At 41.9% G+C, this 25,448-nt stretch overlaps 3 protein-coding genes across 6 annotated transcripts in view; all 3 read left to right on the top strand.

Moving 5' to 3' along the window:
* LOC112254386 (protein NDRG3) overlaps window positions 1–5,096 on the top strand; it is a 57,438-nt gene extending 52,342 nt beyond the window's left edge. For 2 of the 4 annotated variants that reach the window (XM_024426914.2, XM_024426916.2), the window contains 9 exons: window positions 288–344; window positions 511–614; window positions 736–801; window positions 899–950; window positions 1,112–1,159; window positions 1,258–1,293; window positions 1,398–1,449; window positions 3,113–3,151; window positions 3,720–5,096. In XM_024426914.2, coding sequence (XP_024282682.1) covers window positions 288–344; window positions 511–614; window positions 736–801; window positions 899–950; window positions 1,112–1,159; window positions 1,258–1,293; window positions 1,398–1,449; window positions 3,113–3,151; window positions 3,720–3,892 — 627 coding nt within the window. In that variant the 3' untranslated portion in view covers window positions 3,893–5,096. Of the gene's footprint in view, window positions 1–287; window positions 345–510; window positions 615–735; window positions 802–898; window positions 951–1,111; window positions 1,160–1,257; window positions 1,294–1,397; window positions 1,450–1,867; window positions 1,894–3,112; window positions 3,152–3,719 lie in introns of all 4 variants that reach the window. The other 2 variants (XM_042324303.1, XM_024426915.2) reach the window with 2 other exon arrangements.
* Window positions 5,097–6,181: 1,085 nt separating this feature from the next.
* On the top strand, window positions 6,182–11,053 carry LOC112254384 (src-like-adapter 2). Its single transcript, XM_024426913.1, has 8 exons — window positions 6,182–6,586; window positions 6,908–7,027; window positions 7,156–7,255; window positions 8,194–8,280; window positions 8,590–8,693; window positions 8,862–9,014; window positions 9,167–9,296; window positions 9,501–11,053. The coding sequence occupies exons 2-8, from the start codon at window positions 6,955–6,957 to the stop codon at window positions 9,634–9,636; spliced, it is 783 nt and encodes a 260-aa protein (XP_024282681.1). The 5' UTR covers window positions 6,182–6,586; window positions 6,908–6,954; the 3' UTR covers window positions 9,637–11,053.
* Window positions 11,054–11,228: 175 nt separating this feature from the next.
* trpc4apa (transient receptor potential cation channel, subfamily C, member 4 associated protein a) lies at window positions 11,229–24,881 on the top strand. The gene is made up of 17 exons (XM_024426912.2): window positions 11,229–11,422; window positions 13,807–13,935; window positions 14,057–14,173; window positions 14,362–14,419; window positions 14,521–14,576; window positions 14,690–14,818; window positions 14,980–15,181; window positions 15,426–15,614; window positions 15,861–16,003; window positions 16,117–16,248; window positions 16,393–16,451; window positions 16,539–16,640; window positions 16,916–17,231; window positions 17,431–17,542; window positions 17,700–17,812; window positions 17,962–18,168; window positions 22,133–24,881. Exons 1-17 carry the CDS (start codon window positions 11,303–11,305, stop codon window positions 22,268–22,270), a joined length of 2,322 nt encoding a protein of 773 aa, XP_024282680.1. The 5' UTR covers window positions 11,229–11,302; the 3' UTR covers window positions 22,271–24,881.
* Window positions 24,882–25,448: the final 567 nt, after the last annotated feature.

Below are 25,448 nucleotides of genomic sequence, written 5' to 3'. Positions count from 1 at the left end.
CTGCCAGGTCTCTGACCTCCTCACTATAAGCTGTCTCATCATTGTCGGTGATCAGGCCTACCACTGTTGTGTCGTCAGAAAACTTAATGATGGTGTTGGAGCCATGCAGTCGTGGGTGAACAGGTAGTACAGGTAGTACATGCTAAATGTTTATGTTAATTAACGGTTAATTACCGTGAGACCGGCAGACTTTTTTGCATGACAATAACCGTCTGACAAAATGTCTTGACTGCCACAGTCCTAGCTATGTATTACTTAGACATTGTCCTGTTTTTTTTTCTCTTCAGCTCTCTGGATGGACCAGTAACATCGTGGACACAGTGATGGCTCACCACTTCAGCACTGTGAGTATGATGGGTTGGCATCTGCCCATCTTTGAGTTCCGTTCACCTTTGATAATATTCAAAAAACGAACCTGGTTTGAAATATTTTTATATAAAAGTGATAGAAGATGACGTCATGATACCATCCACACACATAGCCATACTGATGCCTTGTGTGTTCCTCTAGGATGAGCTAACAGACAACCAAGAGCTGATCCAGACCTACCGTCTTCACATCGCCCAGGACATCAATCAGGACAACCTGGCCCTCTTCTGTGCCTCCTACAACGGGTACGCTAGGCAGGAGTGGAGATGGGGCAGGGATCCACTCCTGCCCAAGGTACTCGTTGACTTTACTACTGACTTACTAAGTGTGGCTTTAACCTTTTTTTCTCTTTTTTTTCAATGACAGTCGTCGGGATCTGGAAATCGAGAGGCCCGTCATTGGTCTGAATGAGGAGACAGTGAACACACTGACGTGAGTTTGAAAGTTTGAACTGACGTGTTTTCAACAGTATGCTCAAGCGGACCTGTTGTAACTCAGTGCTTATGGAAACTATTCTCTTCTCCTCCAGGTGCCCTTCTCTGTTGGTGGTTGGAGACACATCTCCTGCAGTGGAGGCAGTGGTGAGTTAGTTAAAGGTGGTTGTTGTTTAGCTTCTGACTATGTATCGTTCGCTTCTACATGCTTGTGTGTATATATAGTAGGATGATGGAACTAAATGTTGAAAATCAGTTCCTTTATGTGATTAAGTTTTGTCCACTAACACTCTTTAACCTTGTTTCAGGTGGAGTGCAATTCCAGGTTAAATCCAACGAAGACTACACTGTTTAAGGTGAGGTGAAGCAGGACATCCTGTGTGTGTCATGCATAAAAATTTGATGCTAAGCTATTGCATGTGTAGTGACTCAAAGGTTCTCTCTCTCTCTGTAGATGGCTGATTGTGGAGGCTTGCCTCAGGTTGTGCAGGTGAGGTTTGAGCTTCTGAAATGCTGTTATTATGTCCTTGTGTGTGTTTTTCATGTCATTTTTTATTTACATTGATGACTAACTTACTGTCGTCTCCTCAATAGCCTGGGAAACTGGCAGAGGCCTTCAAGTACTTTGTTCAGGGTATGGGTTATAGTAAGTACACAACTCTTACTTTTCTTTATAAATGTGTGATCTCAATAACCACTCCTTTCTAGCATACTTAAAACATAAATAATGTCTCTGGCCACTTGTCTCTGGCCACTGGTAACTGTTTGCTTACCTTGGAATTTGACTCTTGAGTATTGATTATCCACTAACAAGCTGTTGTACGTCTTTGTGGTTAACATATGTGTTCTGAACGTATTTCCTGTTGACGTGAGCAAAATAACAACTGTTGCTGAAATGAGTATTGTTTTCATCACAGTTTCCCATGAGCCTTTGCCAGACCCCCTCCTGGGTTTGGAGTGCAGCCAGTTGTGTCTGAAAGGACCCTCTTTTTGTCACACTGGTCACGGAGGAGGCCGCTCCTCACGCCTCACAGCTAACGTCATTTCCTCTTTCATCTTTGCAGTGTTGACTAGCCTCAGTTCTTAGTAGGTGAGAAACAGTGCTTGTAGCATGAATGACGAGCAACAAAGATGTTCTGAACAGCAATTGACTTCCTGTTCAATTCTGCGTGGGAGAGACTCTCTTGCCTTGTGTGTTTTTGTTTTCTAACCAAATTGTTTAAGATGCAGATCTTCCTGTGACACAAAGCAAAGGCTTCTCTGTTTTCACCTCTCACCTTTCACCAGCACAGCATTTCTATGGTACTAGGCTCTTCTGTTTCCTCCCCCAGTCCTCCTCAGTGGGAGTGTTGCATGCAGCCCCAGGTGTCACTGTGTGAGAGGAGAATTGTAGAGTGGAGGTAAAGGCCATGCAGCACAGAGTCACTCCCTGCAGAGGCACAGCCAGAAGAGGACTGGCCACCCCTCAGAGCCTGGTTCCTCTCTAGGTTTCTTCCTAGGTTCCCGCCTTTCTAGGGAGTTTTTCCTAGCCGTTGTGCTTCTGCATCTGCATTGCTTGCTGTTTGGGGTTTTAGGCTGAGTTTCTGTAGAAGCATTTTGTGACATCTGCTGATGTGAAAGGGCTTTATAAAAACATTTGATTGATGATTAGATTAGGACATTTCACTGTCAGATTAGAGTTGATTAAAGCCTCTTCTCATAGTCATCTATGAGATATGTTCTACTGCACGCAGAGGCCGAAACGTCAGCGAAGCGAGGTTAGTTTGAAGCAGCATAGTTTGACGTTTCAGGTCTGTTTTCTTCGACAGCGAGAGCGTTGCAGAGACATAGATGCACAGGAATAAGCACATAATATCAAATATAAATTCGTAAGTTATCTTAATAATCCTAAAACTAAGTAGTGAAATAGCTCAAATCACCTGACACACATTGAAAGAAATGGTATCACATTTTAGGCTTGTATTAAAAAGACAGATCAGTTGACACAGTTGTTGATGTAACTAGCTACTTCAAACCATTTTAAATTACAGCAACTTTGTTGGAGAGGCTGCAAGAATATCCTCCTATTATGAAGTGTGGCTGAATGAAAATAAATCTTCCCATTATGAAATAAATTCTTTTTTTTCCCGATAGGGTATGGACTCTTTGCCATGACTCTATGCAATGACATAAGGGGGTATACAGCAGTTGTCATTTCCTTCAAAATGACTTCTATTTATTACCTCAACCTTCATAAACCTTATTCCCGTCCAATACGTTCTCCTTTCTTCTTTTTTCAATCCTTTCCTCAACTCCATCAATGCTAACAGTTCCCTACATTCTTCTCAGTCACCTGAGCAACGAATCAGGTACCAGGTGTTAAAGCAGTAGCAGTTTTAGACCAGTTGGCCAAATACCAGCCTCCATTCAACCTAACACACATTTCATGAATGTCAGTGTATGCTCAGAAAGTCCATTTAACGTCATATTATTGGTAATTTCGGTCATTTGTATTGTTCAATTAAATGGAGCACCGTCTGCATACTTTGACATTTGTTTAAGTGGTAATGTGGCTCCTTTAAGCATGAAACTTATGTTAGATTTTTTACTATTGTTGCACATGGTGCTAGTTTTGCTTCATTTTGCCTTTATCAATTTCTTCCAGTGCTTTATGCTATTATTGTATTGCCCTTTTTACAAGACATGCTTGTCAGAGTCTTTGGCTTGCATAGTGTAGTTGTGTCTGGTACTGAAGTCTTTAAAAAAAAATTGGTCCCTTTATTTCCTCAGATTTGTCTGCATGGTGAATGTCTGCAGTATTTGTATGATTTCTTGATGTGATTCCCTAACAGAGGGAACACATCATAATGCTTCCTGCATTGCATTAAGTGCTCTACATTGTGACTGTCATGTTAACACTCCTGTGTTGTGTCGTAGTGCCCACGGCTGGAATGAGTCGTCTGGTCCGATCCCGCACCACCTCCTCCTCCAGCATCACCTCCATGGACAGCATCCGCAGCCGCAACCTCAACAGCCTGCTGGAGAGAGCCAACACCACTGGGGGCCTGGACAACCAGCCTGGGCCCCAGACCATGGAGGTCTCCTGCTAAATCGTCCCATCTCTCCCTCACTCCACATAGGGTAGCCGCCCTCACCGGTGGCCCTCTCTTCCTCCAGTAACTTATGTCTCCCAGTCTCTCCTACCCTGCTCCGAAGCTACTCAATGCCAGGGTGTTCAGTGATGAATTGTGTGATAAATATGAGAATATATACAAATGAAGATTAAATATAATACTGTATACATGTCAAACTTCGAGCCACAAGCTGAAGGGACAAAATAAAGGATGAATCAGATATACTGTATACTCCAAGGGTCTAGATGGTACGATCCCCCACCCAACTGTTTCTCATCATTTCATATGCATGCATGTGTCTTGTGCAAGTGAATCTGGAGACTTGTTCTCCCGGTTTCAATTACTGTATGTCCCTCCTTTGTTCCGATTGTTGCCTTTCACATCTGTTATTTATTCCCCATGTGTCTGTGTGTATAGGATCAGTTCCTCAGCACAGGAGGGGTTGAAGAGTCCCATCTCTCACATCCGCTGTAGTCCAAACACACATTCCTCTTCCTTCTCTTATACTATGATCTAGAACACATTTACACTTAAAACCTTCATTCATTGCACATATTTAGACACATATTTTTTAATGTTGTGAACTGTGAACACACGCCTCCTTTGATTGTGTGGCATAGTGTAGATGTGTGTTTTCCTGTACTGTACCTTGCTGCACTGCTCTGCTCTGCCGAGTCACTCCATTCACACTGTAGAATGATCACTCATGCTGGGTGCAAACACAAGATTCATGACTTCCTGTACATTTCTCTGCATTGTGTTGTTTTCCATATGGCAGGTTATACTGGCCCAAATGACAGAATGAATGCACTGTGTTTTGGTTGTTCTAGAACATTATACTTGCTTTTTAGGAATATGCAAAAATGTAAAGAAATTCAATGGGAAAGAACCGTGGGCCAATGTGATTGTCTAGATTCAATCACTTCTCCTTTCATCTGTGTGTTAAAAATGTTTATTTTGTAATTGATGTCGTCTTTTTATGTTTTACATTTTTGTTTTTATAGTCCGTTCACTCATCGCTTGAGTAGACATACACAATGAATAACAACTTAACAAGCCTGTTATAATGTGGAAATAGGTTCAGTCTTCACTGCAGGGCCCAGTGGTGCTTATCACGGTCTGCCAATACAACTCATTTATACTACTAAACTACTAAATAAAGCTAGAAGATGTAAAATGGGCCCTTGGTTTGTGGTCATATCTTCAAGTGTTTCCACTGCGCACACAAACACATAGGCCAGCAAATCTATCAAATAATTGCAAAGGTTTGAGAAAAATAATCAATGTTCTGCATTTCAGACTAAAATAGTTGACACCTTTCAGCTTTGTCTTGGCAGAAGACTTAAAGGAATATGGTCAGTAGTTTCCAACCGCATATGTGAGCTTTTTCTCTCACTCTTACAGCGGTTGACCTCAAACTGCATGTAAACGGTGAGGGCAGGCTATTTTTAGCTTGCTCTAAAAATAAAGTAGAACGGTCAGCTATGCCCTAGCTCAGATAAGGTTCTCTGAAGTTTGCTTTTCCATTTCAGCTAACCACTGAGAGTGCAAACATGTAGTACATCTGATTTCTGCGTCTCACCAAGACGTTCCATCTGACTGCATCAAGTCTTAATCAGTTGGCTATAGGTCAAGGCAAAATAGATTATCATCCTTTGTGAGTCAGATCCTCTCCTCCTATCTGATGACCAACAGTCTATATGGAAAGTATTAATTCCCTTTTGATTTATTCCACATTTTGTTGTGATACAGCCTGAATTTAAAATGGATTAAATGTATTTATTTTTCTCAGCAATCCACACACAATACTCCGTAATGACAAAGTGAAACATTTAGCAAATTGATTGAAAATTAAATACAGAAATATGTCATTTATACTGAACAAAAATATAAACGCAACAATTTCAACGAGTTATAGTTCATATAAGGATATCAGTCAATTGAAATGAATTCATTAGGCCCTAATCTATGAATTTCACTTGACTGGGCAGAGGCCCACTTGCGAGCCATGCCTAGCCAATCAGAATGAGTTTTTCCCCACAAAAAGGGCTTTATTATGGACAGAAATACTCCTCAGTTTCATCAGCTGGCTGGTCTCAGACGATCCCGCAGGTGAAGAAGCCGGATGTGTATGTCCTGGGCTGGCGTGGTTACACGTGGTCTGCAATTGTCTAAAAACCTGTTTTTGCTTTGTCATCATGGAATATTGTGTGTAGATTGATGAGGGATTTTAAAAAAATATTTAAAAAATAAGAATAAGGCTGTAACCTAGCCTAATGTGGAAAAAGTCAAGGGTTCTGAATACTTTCCGAAGGCACTGTATTTAGTAGGCCTATACTAAATACATGCTGATTGCTACAATCCTGGGAAAAAAGTAGTTTGTAATTTTAAGCAGAATATTGATCTTGTGTTTTTTGTGCACCTATGCAGAAATAAAATGTTATTGACATATCAAATGTCAACCCTCCATACGCACACCCACACATTGCTTTGTGTCAGGAGGATGTCAGAGCCTTTGGCGTCACAGGAAGCTACTAGAGACGTAAAAACCAGTCCTCATCCAGTGAGCCTCTGTCTTGTTTCTATCTACCCTTTGGCCACATCTGCGTAAATGGAGTAGTCGCCTTGAGCAACAGAGCAGAGGAGTGAGACGTATTCTCTTTCAATAAGGTGAGCAAGTTTTCAGTTTTAGTTTATAACTCACTAACACACTATGGAAGCACCTTGTATTGCATTTACACTAATTACAAGTTATTCCACTGGTAAGTATACTGTTCTAAGGCCTGTGTATTGTAAAGTGCACCCAACTCTTTTATTTCTCCAGAGTTCATGTTTAGAAAGTAATGAATATGTATATTTTTTTAATGGAAACTTCAGGTTGATGAAATGATGGTTTCTGGTTGTGGTTATTTCTCTTCCTGTGTCATCTTGTTTTAGCTTGACATATGAGAAGAGAAGATAAATGACACTACACTTCTTTCTGTCTCTCAGTCTACAGAGCCATACAGACATATACTGTAGCTAGAGAACAGCTGGTCATGGGGAATTGCCCCGTCAAAGTTCGATCCAGTATGCCAACCCTTGAGAATCCAACTGAACCTGCAATGTCAGGTAATACTAAATGCCCAGCTTCCTCCATAGGTCTTCTGAATTCTTGAATTTGGTTAACCTAATCTGAATTCATCAACCAGCCAGCGTGAATGCTGATTGCAACTATTAAAACCATTCTTCCTTTTTAGACAATAACAGGCCCATGGTGGTGTCCCTTTATGACTTCCCCTCCCAAGATCCCTTGGAATCCAGCATCCGCATGGGGGAGAGGCTCACTGTGTTATCAGAGTAAGTGGCATACACGCATGGAGCTGTACATATACAGTGGTGTCTGAAATGATTGACACCCTTGATAAAGATGAGTAAAAATGACTGCATCAAATAAAGTATTCAAATAAGGATTGATATTTTATGCAACAAAAAAATTGAAATTATATTATTTTAGAATAATACAATTGCTCAGAGTGGTGTTTGTTTGTGTCGAAATGAGAATGCATAAGCAGAAAATAGCCCCGTACCTACTGTGAAATATGGTGGTTATGAGGCTATCTTGCTTCCACTGGTCCTGGGGACCTTGTTAAGGTCAACGGCATCATGAACTTTACCCAGTACATTTTAGCCCGAACCCTGGTTGCATCTGCCAGGAGGCTGATACTGCAAGTGGGTCTTCCAGCAAAACAATAGCCCCAAAAATACATGAAAATCCACAAAGAATGTGTTAATTGGCCACAAAATCAACATTTTGCAATGGCCATCTCAGTCTCTGGACTTGAAACCCATTGAAAACCTGTGGTTTGAATTGAAGAGATTTGAATTGAAGAGGGCATTCCATAAACACAGATTAAGGATATCAAGAATCTGGAAAGATTCTGTATGGAGGAATGGTCCAAAATTGCTTCCAATGTGTTCTCCTGCTCATAAAATATTTTAGAAAAAGTCTCAGTACTGTTATCCTCTAAAGGTATTAAAAACAGGGGTGTCAATCATTTTTAACCCTACCTTTTTGAGAAAATGATGTATTACTTGTTGAACAAGAGCAATTGTATTAGTATGAAATAATATAATTTCCCAACTTTTTGGAGTATACAATATAGCTCAGTATTTATTTATTTTATAAAGTCCTTTTTGGTCATCTTTATCAATGATCTCAATCATTTCTGACCCTACTGTATGTGGTAGTTTGTGATCGTTTAGTTGAATGCACTGACTGACCTCTTTATTTGCAGTGATGGGGATTTTTGGATGGTGCGATCCACAACAACAGGCAATGAGAGTTACATCCCCAGCCACTACACTGCCAAAGTAATAAACAGGTAAGATACCTACTACTTATTCTCAAGTTTTACTTCTGACTGTCACAGCTGTTTACACATCAGTGAATGTCATTAGAGGGTGGGAATTGGAATGTGTCAATTTGAAAGAGCAATACTGTAGATGTTCTCTCGCTCTGAATGACATCATCAATGTCCTAATTATGTCACTCCTCCCCCAGTGGGGGATGATGGCACCAGTAGTTCCAGTGGAGTTTCCTCGCAGGGTGGAGAGGAGTGAAAAATATAATGTACTATCTTATTTGTCTTCTGATAGTGAATATTTGATATTTCTCATCCATCTTTAATCAGGTGGCAGTATAATGGCATCAGCAGGTTAAATGCAGAGGAGCTGCTGTTGATGCCACACAATTACACAGGGGCTTTCCTGATACGACAGAGTCAGACAAACACAGGTGAGTCCATGTTCATGGCTTAGGGCTCGTTTAATTAAATTCATTTTACTGAATGTTATGTCAAGTTTTTTTTTTAAAGTTTGCTATAAGCACAACAACTAGCCTAGGACTTGTGCACTGTTTCATTGCTGTGGCGTGACAAGAGTCTTGTGTTACTTTTGGTCACAGACACCTATTCGCTCTCGGTCCTTGGGAGGACCGACTCCTCGTACATGGGCACAGTGAAACACTACCGCATCCGTCGCCTCCAAAACGGCTGGTTCTACATCTCCCCCAGCCTCACCTTCTACACCCTGGGCCAATTGGTGGAACACTACTCTGGTGGGTACAAGCCCATCGACGGGCTCAAATGCATTATTATTACAGCACAGTTCTTACTCTGGTATGCAAAGAGAGTGGACTGTATGGTACTACTGTAATGTGTTGTTTGGGTAGAGAATGTTCTAAACATTTGGAAACATGTCTATCCACAGAGTCAGCAGATGGGTTGTGCTGTTTACTGAGGGAGCCTTGCATCATCCAAGGCTCAAACAATACTACTATGACTAGACCGTACCCCAAAGCGATCAGGAGGCCCACCCTCAACTGGAAGGACGTAGACAGGTGGGGCACATTCCTAAGTCCTCCATCTACCATATTTTGTGTCCCAAGTGACCTACACACTACTTATTTGACTATTTGTCAATATGATATGATGTGTCATGCTATAGCTATGCAATTAACTGCATTGTAATTCACATTGTAAGATGATGCATATACTGGTGGTAGGTATATCACATTCCCTGTGCCTGCCTCTTGTCTTCCCAGCTCATTGATCTTCAGTAAGGGCAGAGTGGATTCAGAGGACTCTCTGGTGAGCAAGGGGCTGAGGGAGGCCATGAGCTCATACCTCTACATGACAGAGGCCAGCTGCCAGGACTGTGGCAAACACTGGGATACCTGATGAGAGGGAAGACTGAGAGTAAAATAATAATACATAATACTGTATGGTCTGCCGCTGCCCCGGCCCAACGGTACTAGGCCAGAAAGGGTGACCTAAACAAAAGCATAGAGGAAGTTAAAAAGAAGTAAGCCTACCATTTACAACCACAATGAAAAAAATGAAAACTACAAGCACAATTCATGTCTTGATGGTAAAATGTGGGTTTGGGTTCAGGTAGCCACAAGGAGCCGTGTTACTTGGCACTTCTAATGCTACTGGTTCTTGTTCTCAAGAGCATATTTCACAAGGTGGAGCCTATGATTTATATATATATCTACACTAGATGACTGACAGGGGGTGCATCTCCATCTTGTCACTCCCCCAACATTGCAAAAAATATTTAGGAAGTTATAGAAATGCATGTATTAATGTCTACATTCATTTTTGCCATATTTATTCTATTACGGACACCTTAATGCATACTATTAAATTGTATGATGTGAGCTAAACATTAACATTTAAAATACAAATATATATAAATACATACTTTCTTAAAGTATAACTTGTTGAAAGTACTAATGTTACTGTCCCCACTACAACAACAAATACTTAAATATGTGTAATTGTGTCTTTGAAATATTTAATTGAAATACTGTAGAATTCCATTCATTCCTATGGAGCAGGGTTTCTCAAACTCGGTTTTAGTTTTTTCCCGTCACTACAAAGCTGATTTAAAAACCCAAAGCTTGATGATGAGTTGTTTATTTGAATCAGTTGTCTAGTGCTAGGGGGAAAAAATTAAAAAGCTTCACCCAAGGGGGGTCCAAGACCGAGTTTGGGAAACTGCTCCTTCTGGGGAGTGACAATATGGCCGACCAGTTGCTTTAAAGGCTCTTATTGGCCAATACATAGTATCAGCAATCCAGGGTTTATATACATTGGATGGAACTCAGAGATCTTATGATGTGAGGAGCACTTCCTTTCAGCTCATGGAAGGTTTCATACTGCTTGTCCACACAGAAACACCTATGTATTGGTCTATTTTGAATCAAAGAAGAAAGATCACTGAAATACAATAATGTTGTATCTGGACTAAAGGGAGAACCCATTTGTAGTTTCATATGCAATATGTTTGTATGAATGAATTGCCATGTCTGAGTAAAGGACGTCACGCTGCTTGCATAACAAGAATCAATTCCTCCTGATTCGGCCCATACCTAGCGCGAACTCAGGACTTCTGCCTTGCTAGCACACGTGACCACCCTCCTGAAGAATCTTTCCACTCGACGCCATGCGAAAACTAGCTAGCGCAAATGAAGACACTTAAGGCTGAGGAGTACATTTCACACATCCCCGTATAACTTGAAACGAACTCAGACGTTTTTACCAGAATGTGGCTGTGGGTGAGAATGAGTAATAAATAAATAGTTCTGAGTGACTGTTTTGTTTAATTGGTTTCTTATCATGGCCAACCTCTTAATTATAAAAACAAGATCGTCAAACCATACAAGACAATGGATGCTGTAGTTTTCTCACATCTGGCCCACAAAGAGAAAGCATCTCATGTCAAGACCATTTTCAAGTCCTACCACTAGATACCGCTAGATACATGGGAATATTTTGTATCAACCATAGCTCGCTAAATCCACAGAACTTCCTGCTTAGAACTGTTCAGGAAAAAGAAATAATGGCGACGTTGCTGGGGTCTGAGTCCCCTTGGACTGGAGGAAAACGAAGCAGTCGCAATATCATTGCAAAAATCACACACAGTCAGATCGCAGGCCAGGGTTTCAGCAGAGGGACACAGGTAAGACAACTTGTGCGATGTATCGGCAATGAAGGTATTTGAAAAGGGGGAGGACGACTCAAGCCTGGCTGGGATTGCGTTTGGTAACCCTGCTGAGAGCTAGCTAACGTTAGCATATATAGGGAAACTAGCTAGCTGTTTATCAGACTTTCTGGTTAGTTGGCTAACATTAGCTGTCTATGCTACAAAATAATGTGATAATTTCGCTAAATGACAAAATACACCCGCAAGTTAGCTACTTACAATAAAATGACAGCCGAAACCTTGATGTAGCCTGCACTTGTTAGCTCTTTTGTTGATTAAGATTTTTTTTAAGTGTTGCTAGTATATTTACGCTAACCTTTTTTTTTTTAGCTAACCTAAGTAGATAGCCATCTTTGGTAGTAGCGTATGTGTCTGTTCCCATCCATGACGTTACATACAATTGGTATCTGTAGTTAGTTGTATTACTCAATGTTGTTATATTAGCGAGCTACCTAACATTTGATGACTTTGCGAAACGGAAAGAGTGCGCCACTGCTGCTAGCTCGCTTGCAGCTTAGTTTGGCTATCAGTTAGCTACGGCTAACTAGCTTGGGTTTTAGGTTTTGACAGGATGTGTTTTTCATCTGCTAGATAGAACTAACTTGGAACAACACGCGTGATTACGTAACGTTAACGCTACTTTCGTTTCCATAAATGGGAGCCGCCCATCTGTGCTTGGGCACGGCTCAGTCATTATACTGCCAACAGGTATTTTACCTAACTAGCTACTTGTTTTTGCTCATGTGAGCCTCTCATTACTAGCCAGATAAATAAACCTTACAGGGGCAAAAACCTTTCTCTTTCATGCACTGTTGAAAAATCTACGGCACCTTTTTTTTGCTAATAATCTTGTGGAAATGGTCAGTGGTGGAAAAAGTACCCAATGTTTATCCTCGAGTAAAGGTAAAGATACCTTAAAAGAAAATCACTCAAGTAAAAGTCACCCCAGTAAAATACTACTTGAGTAAAAGTATTTGGTTTTAAATGTACTTAAGTATCAAAGCTAAAAGTATAAATAATTTTAAAATTCTTACATTAAGTAAACCAGACGACACGATTTTCTTGTTTATTTAATTCACGGATAGCCAGGGACACATTTCAACACTCAGACACAATTTACAAATGATGAATTTGTGTTTAGTGAGTCCGCCAGATCAGAGGCAGTAGGAATGACCAGGGATGTTCTCTTGATAAGTGTGTGAATTGGACCATTTTCCTGTCCTGCTAAGCATTCAAAATGTAACTTGTACTTTTGGCTGTCAGGGAAAATGTATGGAGTAAAAAGTACATTATTTTCTTTAGGAATGTAGTGGAGTAAAAGTTGTCAAAAATATAAATAGTAAAGTACAGATACCCAAAAAACGACTTAGTAAGTATTTTTACTCAAGTACTTTACACCACTGGAAATGATACATTATGCACTCATTCATGTGTGTATACAAATGGCTGCAGTAGACTAGATGGTGGTGATTTTAAAACAAACCTTTTGAATTATACATTTAACATGAAGAGCTACCTTGTGCATGCTGAGGATGTCTATCCTAGAATTACCCTCTGACTCCCTGCCCTTCTTCTTCTATGGAGATCATTGGCAGTCCGCAAACAAATGTTTACAGTGCATGCCACCACCTACTGTGCTGGAAAGTTTGTACGTTCAATCATGAGCTGCCCAATTCTGTACTACCATGAAAATAAAATCCAAAACCAAATAAATCCATACTAACTGTTAGTATAGTAACCTTACCAATAATAGCTATGAAGTCAACTCATAAGCTCAACATTTCTGAACATGCAATGGGGACAGGACAAATTCTCTGATATTGAAACTAAGGAATCCTGTGTACTTTTCAAGGCAACCTCAGACCTCAGCAGCACTGATAAGCTTTTACTTCTTTTCCTCATTTCATTCTTGTGAAATGTGGCCTGCTTAACTCACTGCCAACTTGCCGTTAAAGAATAGAAAAGGCCTATGTGTTGCTCCACCGATTCCAATAAAAAGTCTCAAATGGCAGTTTGAGCCACATTCCTCTCAACGTTTCAGTAATAATTGAGTTTTGAGAACTGAAAGTTATATTGTGCTCCATTTGTGAGGAGCATTTGTGCATGATTTGGAATGACTTCTGACTTAACTGGTGCCAGAAGATGGTCTCTGCAACTGGAATTTGGAGAGGATGCGATTTATTTTTGCACTAACATCTAAGACCTAGGCTTTTGTTAAATCTGTCTCCGGTTGTGTGGGTGTGCTGAGGGTAGGGTAAAAGGATCAACTGTCAGTGTTCTTGTGACACGGGAACATACTGGAGACATTTTCTAAGCTCTCGCATATTTCCTGTATTCACCACTCATTCGTTGTGTTCCAGCTCCCAGAGGCTCTGCTCCAGGAGAGAGATAAGAGGGCCAAATGGCACGGCATCCCTGAGCTGCTGCAGAAGCTCCATGAGAGCAGCCATCCTAACAGTGACCTCTCCCACACACACAGTGTACTAAAGGTACCCAGATAATATATACACCACAACATCAACTAAGCGCAGTCTCCGAGGCAATAGGAGCCGACTGGATGTGTATAGTTTACTCTAAGATTAAGGCCTAATTATCCGTTATTTTTAACAGGAACTATCATCCCTACTTTCCATGGAGGCAATGTCTTTTGTCACAGAAGACAGGAAGAGTGCTCAAGAATCCACATTTCCCAACACATACACCTTTGACCTCTTTGGTGGAGTTGATGTATGTTTACATACTGTTTATTATGCTCTTGTTACTAGTGTGTTCTGTGCTGTGATGGAAAGTAATCAATGACCAGTTTGAATGTCTTGAATCAGCCATGTCACCTCCTACTGCAGTGTATCAGTGCCTTCTGGGATACTATCAGGTGACGTTTGTTCATTGCATTCATTTTTTCCATCCCTTCGAAGCTGCTGGTAGAGATCTTGATGAGGCCTACACTCACTATGCAGAAGAAGAAACCTCAAAGTAAGCAGTAACACTTAGGTCTGATATAATTTCTCTCTGAAGACTGCACTTTTGACATAAGGGACCGTTGCTATTCATGTCTGTGTCTCTTGTCCCTGCAGTGAATGATGACTTAGTCAAGGACTGCCTCAGTGTTCTTTATAACTGCTGTATATGTGTAAGTACCCTCTTCGCAGGCCATCACTTCATAAGCAAAAAAAAAGTTGTCATGTCTGCTTTTTCCTCTTTAGACATTTATTAATCGTCAAATCTCTCCCCACATTTTCTCAGACGGAAGGGGTTACAAAGAGCCTTGCAGCCAGAGACGACTTTGTCCTGTTTCTCTTCACCTTGATGACGAACAAGAAGACGTTTCTACAGACTGCCACTTTAATCGAGGATATTCTCGGCGTCAAGAAGGTAAGAGCAACTTCACGGCAAAGTCTTCATATTATTTTAATTTATACTAATATTGTTCACACAGAGTATGAGGGTTTGCTCTAGGTAGAGATTTGGTGTCCATGATCATGTTATGCCGATGGTGATCCATTTGTTTGGTCCTGGTCTTCTCTCTGCCCCAGGACATGATCCAGTTGGAGGGGATTCCTAACCTGTCTGGTCTGGTCCAGAGCTTCGACCAGCAGCAGCTGGCTAACTTCTGCCGCATCCTCTCTGTCACCATCTCAGAACCCGACGTGAGAAATGATGACAAACACACCCTGCTGGCCAAGAATGCACAGCAGAAACGCAACGCAAGCCCCTCACGTGCAGAGGTCAATCAAGGTAGGACAGGGATACGGGAACACACTGGAGAGATTAGATTGTATTCTCACTATTTAGCTCAATTACCCTTTCTTTAGGGTCTCGTTAAAGTATTGGTTTGATTCATCTGTTCATTTGTAGTACTCATTTAAATTCAATACCCTTATTCTGTCCAAAAGTTTTCCCGTCGGTGCTCAACCGAAAACTATTGTAGAGTAACGTTACATGATCAATGAATGAGCCCACCCTGCCTCCCTGTTCCCAGTTACCCTCCTGAACATCCCGGGCTTCATCGAGCGCCTGTGTAAGCTGGCCACCAGGAAGGTGTCTGAGGCCACCGGGGCGTCGAACTTCCTGCAGGAGCTGGAGGACTGGTACACGTGGCTGGACAACGCCTTGGTGCTGGACGCCCTCATGCAGATGGCCACGGAGGAGGCTGAGCACAGCAGCACAGGTCAGCATCCTCTCTGCTCCTGCTCTGTACCACTACCTTAAACACCAGTTATCACTTAAAAGGTCTAACATTAGATGCACCATTCTGCCTGTGAAATGTTTATTTATTGTACTATACAGAAACATCCTGGACATCTCGGTTGTCACCTACCCTTGTACCACTGTACTTATCTATAAACATATCTTCTCATTTTAATTTAAACATTTTTTTTTTTTTTAATTACATTGCGTTGTGTCTCCTCCACAGAGTCATCAGATGAGAGTTCGATGGCCACCAGCCCTCTGAGGCACCGTCTGCCCCAGTCCATGAAGATCGTCCATGAGATCATGTACAAGGTGGAGGTGCTTTACGTGCTCTGTGTGCTGCTAATGGGCCGTCAGAGGAACCAGGTGAGGGACTGGGGGACAGAGCAGACGCCTCATCTAATACAGGACATGGGTTCTCCGGTGTAGGCACTCCTGTGCTCTTGCGTGTATTTGACCACCTGATCCGTCTTCCTCAGGTACACAAGATGTTAGCAGAGTTCCGTCTGATCCCAGGTCTCAACAACCTGTTTGACAAGCTGATCTGGAGGAAGTACACCTCGTCCGATCATGTGGTGCATGGCCAGAACGAGAACTGTGACTGCAGTCCTGTAAGCAGTGCACTCGTCTCTCACTGAGCTGTCCCTGGACATGATCGGTGGCTTTTTCTAGGATTCTCACTCTGGGTAACATATTACCATTGCTGTGTTATAACATTTGCAATATCAATCACGCTGATTCTGTCCTTCCCTTAGGAAATATCCTTCAAGATCCAGTTTCTGAGGCTTCTCCAGAGCTTCAGTGACCACCACGAGTGAGTAACCTTCAAACAGTCTGTTTGACCGAAAGTTCCCCCGTTAGCTTCACTTGAGTTTAACAAACAACATTTTCTTTATTTCAGGAACAAGTACCTTCTTCTGAACAGTCAGGAGCTGAACGAGCTGAGTGCCATTTCTCTGAAGGCCAACATACCGGAGGTGGAGGCCTTAGTCAATACAGACAGGTATGCATCCTAAATGTAAAATTTATTTAACTAGGCAAGTCAGTTAAGAACAAATACCCCGGCCAAACCCAGACGACGCTGGGCCAATTGTGTGCCGCCCTATGGGACTCCCAATCACGGCCGGGACTCCTTTTTGACTCCACCCTCAATATGTCACACTACAGAGACCTCATGTTCTCTGAAACCTCAAATGCAATACCATATTGTGTGTCCTAAATCTGTTGTGAGTGATTCACACACTACTGCACTCTCCCTGTCTCCTTGTGCTCCTGCAGAAGTCTAGTGTGCGATGGGAAGAAGGGACTCCTCACACGTCTGCTCGCCGTCATGAAGAGGGAGCCTCCAGACTCCTCCTTTAGGTTCTGGCAGGCCAGGGCAGTGGAGAGTTTCCTCCGTGGAGCCACCTCTTATGCGGACCAGATGTTTCTGCTGAAGAGGGGGCTGCTAGAACACATCCTATTCTGCATCATAGACAGTGGCTGTAAGTCCAGAGATGTCCTGCAGAGCTACTTTGACCTGCTGGGGGAACTCATGAAGTTCAACATCGACGCCTTCAAGAGGTTCAACAAATATGTCAGCACAGACGACAAGGTGAAACCCTTAGCGAGTAGCAACCCCCCCCAATGTGGGAAGAATCTGTTAGTCCTTTCAATTGTCCCAGAAAATACATGAAATAATGCAATATCGATTCTTATAGTCATATACAAGTAATCTCAATGTACCCAAGTTTTTGCGATGTGTGTGTTCTATAATGCTGTGTGTCCCATTCCTCTGTTCGGCTCGGCTGCAGTTCCAGACCTTCATGACCCAGATCAACAGTTCCCTGGTGGACTCCAACATGCTGGTGCGCTGCATCGTCCTGTCCCTCGACCGCTTCGAGAGCCAGACAGAGGATGTGAAAGGTAAGCCGCACTGTCTAATCCCATAGTAAGTGAATGGAACGATGAGAGAGGGTCACATGTAGTATCTTAAGCTGCCAATGCTGGAATGAATTCAAGCTTTGAGTGCATTATAATGGTGCTGTTCCTGATGTAATTGTTGCTGGCTGTGGTCCTGCAGTGGTGGAGGTGCTGTCTGAATGCTGTCTGCTGTCCTACATGGCCCGGGTGGAGAACAGGCTGTCCTTCCTCTTCAGGCTGGTCAATGTCATCAATGTGCAGACTCTCACACAGGTCTCTCTAACACCAGACAAACCCACACCTCTGTACCTCTCTTTCAGGATAAGAGGAATGTGTCCTCAGTTTGTTAGGGTTTGAGGTTGTTGTTCTCCAACATTTGCCGCTGACATGTCCCCCTCTCCCCTGCCCATCCCCTGGCCCAGGAGAATGTGAGCTGTCTGAACACCAGTCTGGTGGTCCTGATGCTGGCCAGGAGGCGGGGTAAACTTCCCTTCTACCTCAACACATTGAGAGAGAAGGAGTATGCAGAGAAATATCCTGGCTGCCTGCTAAACAACTTCCACAACCTGCTGCGCTTCTGGCAGCGCCACTACCTCAACAAGGACAAGGACAGCACCTGTCTGGAGAACGTGAGTGTCCTCGCCCTGCTCTGTCCCAAACAAGGGAAAACCAGATTTATTTTTCTTCAAAATATATTATGCAGGGATGCAAACTTGGCGCTTCTTGGCGATATTGACAGTTTTGATCTCAAAATAGGTAATTCACATGAATTGTGTCGATCCATAAAAACAAAAGTATGTCTGGCAAAGTACGCAGAGTGTGTCACCCATTGAGCTATAAAAGAGAGGTGTGAACAGAATCTCAATTGCACACTCCTCGCGTCCTCTCTCCTCACCTCCCCTCCTCTGGCTTTCACATCCATTGGGGTTTGAGGAGCGAGAAGTATGCAATTGAGGTTCTCCCACTGTGTGCTCACTAACGTTACCTTCTCTGGCGGCTGAGTCATCATCCACTCCACACAACAAACTTTGTTCCTGACTGGGAAATTTGGAATGCAACTTGAGGTAAGCAACCTGTGTTCGAAATAATGCTGCGGTTATATTTGATACATGCAACTATAATTTGCTTATGTTTAGGGCTGTGGCGGTTACAAAATTTCATCAGCCAGTGATTGTCAACTGTCTCATGATAATTAACCGTTAATTAACATATAAACACATTTAGCATCTCCTAGCTTCAACACATAGCCTACAAGCCACTGATGCAGACCTTTGGAACATCTACATTTTAAAAAGTATAATAAATCCATGTAATATAGCCTACACCTTCACAATAAATCTATAATTTATTTTAGACAGGTCTAAAGAAACATGATATGAAGAAAATGTAATCTATTTCAGAATAACAGAATAGCATACTTGAGTTATCCTGATCTGGCTATGCCATATGGCTGTTGGCTACACTAGTTCATTTAGCAGACAAGATTTTCTTTGAATTCCCGTGGCATTATTTTTCTAGTATGACGAATACAATTGAACAAAGCTGAATAAAATAGAAAGGATATTTTCACCAAACAATTTGAGGGAGTGCGCACATACGGCTATTCTGTGTTGAGTGGTTAACAAAGAAATAGGTATTCCTATATGCTTAGTTTAGAGTTATTAATGTAACTTTAGTAGTTCTACAAACGTTGGGCTATATGTTTTGATTTTTAATACATTGTAAGGCTGCATGATGCGATTCTAACGATGATTTGAAAAAGGTTGCTTGAAAGGCATGAGCTCTGCTTAGTTTTTTTTTTTGCACGGACTGTACACAATACATCAGTCTCTTATTCACAATTTGACAAGCATATGATAATGCCTCGAATTTCCCGGTGGCAACCCCTTTGTGTGGCTGTAATGCACCCTAAAAAAATATATGCCTTTTGTGGCTGTTGTGCCACAAAGTACAAGTTTAATAATTTATAATGAGCCTCTCCCTGAGTGCTGCATGCTCTGAAGCACCTCTCACTCACATGGCTCTCCATCACATGATCAGGTCTTCCTTGCAGGATACAAGTGAACAGACACATCGGGACGCAAATGCGTGCATCCTTATCCAATTCCAAGGTGCATAATGAAGAACTGTCCACATTTACATTTCGTCATCCAACCAGATGAGTAGACCTAACGAACAGCAAAAGCACTAGCCTATGTCAATCTACTATCCCCCATAGTACAAAAGTCGACCTATTCTGTGCGTGAAATAAATATTCCAAACATAGTCTGGGACAGTTGTGGGATGCAATGGATCCCAAATTAATATAACCACTAGAATCCCAAAACTGTTTTATGCAATGAGGCTGACGCAACAGATCAGAACATTTAGATGATAAAAATGTTGATAAACTATTGGGCTATATCTTCCCATTATAAGTGCAGTAATGCACACAGCAGTAAGCGTGAATGTTCCATTAGCGGGAAAACACCATTATCAAAAATTACCGTAAATGTGATTATGCATATAATGCTTTTATTATAAAGGTGCATTTTTATGGTGAAAATTATCTTCCCCAAACTTGAAACTCACCCGCTACATATGTATGCCAGTTAGGCTCTACAGCCCTTGTAAAGAGGATTAATGTGTTTAAAAGTTTAAAGTTTAAAGTTTAAAAATGTATATATAGTAGGCCTAGCCTGATAGAAAGCTGATGGGATCCTCCTATTTTTAATAGAGCCAATCACTGTGTTTTCTCACGCAATTGCATGGCCTATTGAAATGTTGCGCAACATGAGATCATGGGCTCTCATGAAGTGTTTGATTCGATTTTCGATTACATTTGCATCGATGTCAGAGTGATTAGAGGGACAATAGAGTGCAGAGTACCAGGCAGTTATGAAATTTGTTAGGCTACTAATGACCATCAGCAGCATCAGAACTTGGAGAACCCTAATTACCGTGACTAAATGGCCACGTGGAATGTGACTGCCTTCCTGACTCGTAACCGCCGGGGTGGCGGTGATACGATTACCACAATAGCCATACTTATGTTTCAATAGCGCAAATTATTACACACTAAGTTATTAACGTTTGCTAGCGAACTACTTTAGCATCTAAGCTGACAAGCTAAAATAGAATATCAGAGTTCAGAGTGTGATGTCATATATGTCAAATCGGATCGCTTCATCCAATATCACGTGTGACAGCTGTGCACAGCCAGTCACATCCCCTAACCAGCCATTAGTCTACTCAGCTGCTTCTCTCCAGACCCGGCGCCAGGATAAAGTGACTACGGGGGCAGTTGACATTTTTGGGGGTTCGTCAATTCTTTGGGGGGAGTTCTTGCATTGGAATTGTATATTGAGTTCTGCTTATATCACGCTACACCACAATAACCATAAAGTTAAAATGGCGAGACTCTTGAGACCATTGATTGAGTGATTTTGGAAGTGACAGGTTGGCACAAAATCTGTAGCCCATCTCTGCTGCTTATCACACTAAAGCAAGGCTGTTTTGGTAATGAATATAGGCTACAAGATAAATAGGGTAATTCACCTATTACCGACAGCCTGTGAATGTAGCCATGAACACTGCTGTCTTAATAAATGCTGGAAGTGGTAGCCTAGTTATTCATGCATGCAAAAATACTGGATAGCAGTTTGGCTCAGTATACTGACAACTGCGAATGCAAACAAATGAATTCAAATAGAACAAAGCAGCACTACCAAGTAGGCCTAGTAAACAATATCAGATTGATAAAAGCATGACGCAATCTATATTTAGGCTACTTACATTATTAACAGTAAACAAAAGGCAAGTGATACTACTCCACTGCACGGTTGGAGCTAGGAACACAAGCATTTCACTACACCCGCCCTACCATCTGCTAAATATGTGTATGTCATCAATAAAATTAGATTTGAATGGAGATCCAAATAACCAAAACACAGCCTACTACAGTGAGATGCAGCCCTGCACAGCTGGCTTGCCAAATAGGCATATATAGGCCCTCTGCTTCGCTCATGAATTCAGCAACATGTTGTGATATGGAACTATACACTTATGTGGATTAAATTCGACCCACGGCATCAATTAAACAAGGCCAGCCTACCATAAACATGCTTCCAGAGTATTGAGATTGTTCAAATATGTACTTGTTATTCCCTGAAAATATGTAACGTTTGTCACCTTTTTGGGCCTTCGGCGTCCCTGTTATGAGCTCACCCGATCTAGTTGTAGTCCGTAGACTGGCTGGCCTGTCATTTAACTAGCCTTTGACTAAACTTTAAATTCAAATCTTGCAAGGTTTAGTGAGGGGTCATTTAGTCAGAGACTAGTTCAATGGCACGGAGCTGGGTGTGTTTCGGAAGACGCGGGAGGAGGCCAATCTTCAAATCCTATAAATGTGCTTGTGTTTTCATTAGTCGGTGTCCACCACATTTTGTTGGGGTACCGGGCAGGTGCGGCGGTAGTATTTTGTATTTCCTAAGACCGGGGAAAGTTTCACGTTGCGATTTTGCTCTACTCCACTTACCATGAATATCCCCTTCTCCTCTTTGGGTAAAAAGTGTGTGTTTTACAAGTCTTAACCCCCTGTTTCCTCTCCCTCAGAGCTCCTGCATCCCCTTTGACTACTGGAAGGAGACAGTGTCAGTGCTTCTGGGCTCAGACAGGACTTCTCTGTGTGCCATAGCCAGCTACATAGACGAGCCCTTCATGGAGCTGGACAGGGACCTGCTGGAGGATTAACCCATACAGGCTGGTTTGGGTGTGTAGGGGGTTGCTGGGGTATGGACACCTATCATGAGTGATGACCATGCCAGAAAGCTAGAGCAGGACTGTAACTGTGGCTGGACACAGACTCGTTGCTATGCTGTCTGTAACTAGGCCAGGAGGCCGTTACTGAAGGAGGGGGGGGGTGATTCTACAATCCTGGCCATCTTCACTCCTCGCTCCATTCTCTTCGGAGGAGAAGGGGCGAGACTGCACCTGTTTGTCTGTCCATTACCAGACCCTACAGTAGAGATACATTTCTTGGACCTTGAAATACTCCTATGTTGGTGGTTTGCTTTAGGTGAAATCAAATAGCCTTTTATATATTACATAAATATATTGAAAAATCTATACATACGATGCAACAAATTAGATAGATATATCCTATCTATCCATCTAACACAGAAAATGGTTTGTTTTCACTGTGGGGGACTTGTTATAAGAGGGGAGGCCCAGAGTATGTCTGAAGACTAGTCCCCCCTGTGTCTCTTCTAGCCCACATGGCTCTCTTAGAGAAGGGAAGTGTTGACTCCATGTCTGGGAGCCTAAGAGGGCTGCTCATGACTGGATGCAGAGGTGGCATCAGTCTTGTCCAGTGGTCTTTTGAATGAATGGCTTCGTCTCTGATCTATATGTGTATGTAGGGCTCTCTCTCTTAGGTGAATCTAGTCGACTGGTACTTGTAGCTTTACTCAGCCCGTCCAGGTAGCTTGTGGATCTGTTAATGGTTGACATTCTATGGGGTCCTATGGTGGATGAGATGGGGCTGGACGGGACCCCCACTCACCTGAAGTCACCAACCCCTTCATGACTTTACCCCAACACAAGGAAACATTTTCCTTTCTGTTTTTCAGACATTGTTTTTGTTTTTCATCTTGTTAAGAGAAAAGCTTTTAGTTCTAAATAAAGTGTAGATAAAAGGAAGAAAACATTGCACTGTTTGAATTGTTGTTTTGTTTATTTTGATGACCGGTGTTTTCATTTTGTATCAGACTTTGTATGCATCAAGTGAAAGGGGGTTTGGCAAAATAATTAACTATGCAGGTTCTAGTATTCAATCCCACTCTCTGTCGCCGACAGTTCTCACAACAGTTCCTTAACCCCTTATTCTTCAACCAACAGCCACGCTGTGCTGCGTCACTTGATTGTTCTCTACTCGTCCACTTAACTCTTGACTGCTCTTATCTTACCATGAGCCTAGACTTCGACAATCTTGATCTGTCTTTGTGATGATTCTGTGCTTGATGTCACCTCTAATGTGATTGGCTGAAGGGGGGAATGGGAGTGGTTACATTGCTATGGCTCCTCTGGCTAGAATGTGCTGATGTTGCCGATGCAGAGTAAGCATTTAGCAAAAAAACGAATCCAAGAAATTGACCAATGATTGAGCTACCTCATTTTTCAACCCAGCATGCACCAATTGGATCACTCACAGGGTGTATGTCGAAATGAAACTAATCCTGTTCAAACTGTTTTTTGTTTTTTTTGCTATCATACATTCAGTCATGTGAACGTACAATCTGTTCACAATTTGGTTTGCCCTAACAGTTGTTATTTCTACATAACCACAGGCCTTCCTACGATGTGTGTTCTCGCACCATTTGATTTCTTTACCTACCTACACTTCACCACTACTTAATGTGGATGACTTGTGTTCATGTACATCATGGAAGGAGCCTGCAATGTTCATAGGAGTCCTACCGGTGCAGCACCATTTAGGTCATTCTGTGTTCTTCTAGTGTTTGGAACAGAACTGTTGACATGAGAACTCTGTGCATGTTCCACGCTCCCCAAAAGTCATGATTGGCTGTGGAATAGCATATTGTCTGGGTTTTTATTTTGGCATCTGGTGCAGAGTAGATAACCTACTTTTTAAAAATCTGGTCTTAATTGCTAGATATAACTTTGAAAATCAAACGCAGTACTGTATTTCTATACTATCCATCATTAACAGCCACCCAGATTTTGTACTGTTGAAACATTGTACATACTGTATATTTGGTTTTGTGCAGATTTGCGTCACACTAAGAACTTACATTTCAGAAGCAGCCTATATACATTAAATCCAATACAAAAAAAAATGAAAGTCTGACTTGACATTTTTAGTTGATAATTGGTGCTTAATTATTTGAATTTGATTGTAATTCCTAGTCTCTTACCCTTCTTACATCAGATACATTATTTGATGGAATTGTTACTGTTCTTTGGCATATATGCCAAGTTAGTTTCCTTTGTTTGACTGTGTGTGGTATAACCCAGTCACTGTTATCATTGGAGATGAATAATAAAAAGCATATGGTGTGTGTATACCTAGAGAAATTAGATCAGCAAACCTTTTGTTTTCTGAAACATGATCAAATAATTTTTGTATGTTTATATTTTACTTTGACATTGGATATTGGGGTGGTGATGTTTTAGTGTACATTGGATCCCCCCCCCACACACACACCACTCCTAATCCTGACTCAATCCACCACAATCCCCCTAAAATTCAATTTCACACCTGTTTTCTTAATCTTATGTTTAATTTAACAGTCTTGTCTGTGAATTTAATACAATGATAATCCTAAATAAATTCTCAACTTTCTTTTTGAGTGTGTGCCCGGTGTATTTTGTCACAGTGGTTTTAAGGATGGGACACCGATAATGATAATGTGTGGTGGGTGCTTATATTTGTCCTCATGAACATCGGCTGTGTGCTGCAGGCAGCCGTCCTCTTTCAACTGACCACAGAACACTGGGTGTAAATTCTCTTGTAATTTACTGACGATTCTATACGTTGACCACTACCATCCATTACTCACTGCATCTCCACGTACCACACTGACTGCCAATAGTAATGTGGGCGGTAGGTAGCCTAGCGGTTACAGCGTTGGGCCAGTAACCGAAAGGTCGCTGGTTTGAATACCTGAGCTGACAAGATTTTTTTTTTAAACTGTCTGTACCCATGAGCAAAGGCACTTAACCTTAATAGGCACCCTACTACTATGGTGTTACCCAAACTAAGTACTTGGAACCCCAAGGGGTGCACCTTTTGGTTTTTGCCCTAACACTACACAGAGGATTCAAATGATCAAAGCTTGCTAGTTTGAGAAACCCTGCACTAGGCCCTCCATGGAATGAGTTGACACCGCTGCTGTAAAACAACACCTTT

This window comes from Oncorhynchus tshawytscha, linkage group LG07, assembly GCF_018296145.1.
Source record: "Oncorhynchus tshawytscha isolate Ot180627B linkage group LG07, Otsh_v2.0, whole genome shotgun sequence".
NCBI classification, from domain to species: domain Eukaryota; kingdom Metazoa; phylum Chordata; class Actinopteri; order Salmoniformes; family Salmonidae; genus Oncorhynchus; species Oncorhynchus tshawytscha.
This window is presented reverse-complemented; position numbering and strand designations above follow the sequence as displayed.

Bases quoted from the DNA above. Each gene is read 5' to 3' on its own strand.
- LOC112254384 (XM_024426913.1), top strand. From the start codon at position 6,955: ATGGGGAATTGCCCCGTCAAAGTTCGATCCAGTATGCCAACCCTTGAG. The intron at 8,281-8,589 runs GTAAGATACCTA...ATCTTTAATCAG, and splicing joins ACTGCCAAAGTAATAAACAG to GTGGCAGTATAATGGCATCA. The intron at 9,015-9,166 runs GTGGGTACAAGC...GTCTATCCACAG, and splicing joins ATTGGTGGAACACTACTCTG to AGTCAGCAGATGGGTTGTGC.
- trpc4apa (XM_024426912.2), top strand. From the start codon at position 11,303: ATGGCGACGTTGCTGGGGTCTGAGTCCCCTTGGACTGGAGGAAAACGA. The intron at 17,813-17,961 runs GTCTCTCTAACA...CCCCTGGCCCAG, and splicing joins ATGTGCAGACTCTCACACAG to GAGAATGTGAGCTGTCTGAA. The intron at 18,169-22,132 runs GTGAGTGTCCTC...CCTCTCCCTCAG, and splicing joins ACAGCACCTGTCTGGAGAAC to AGCTCCTGCATCCCCTTTGA.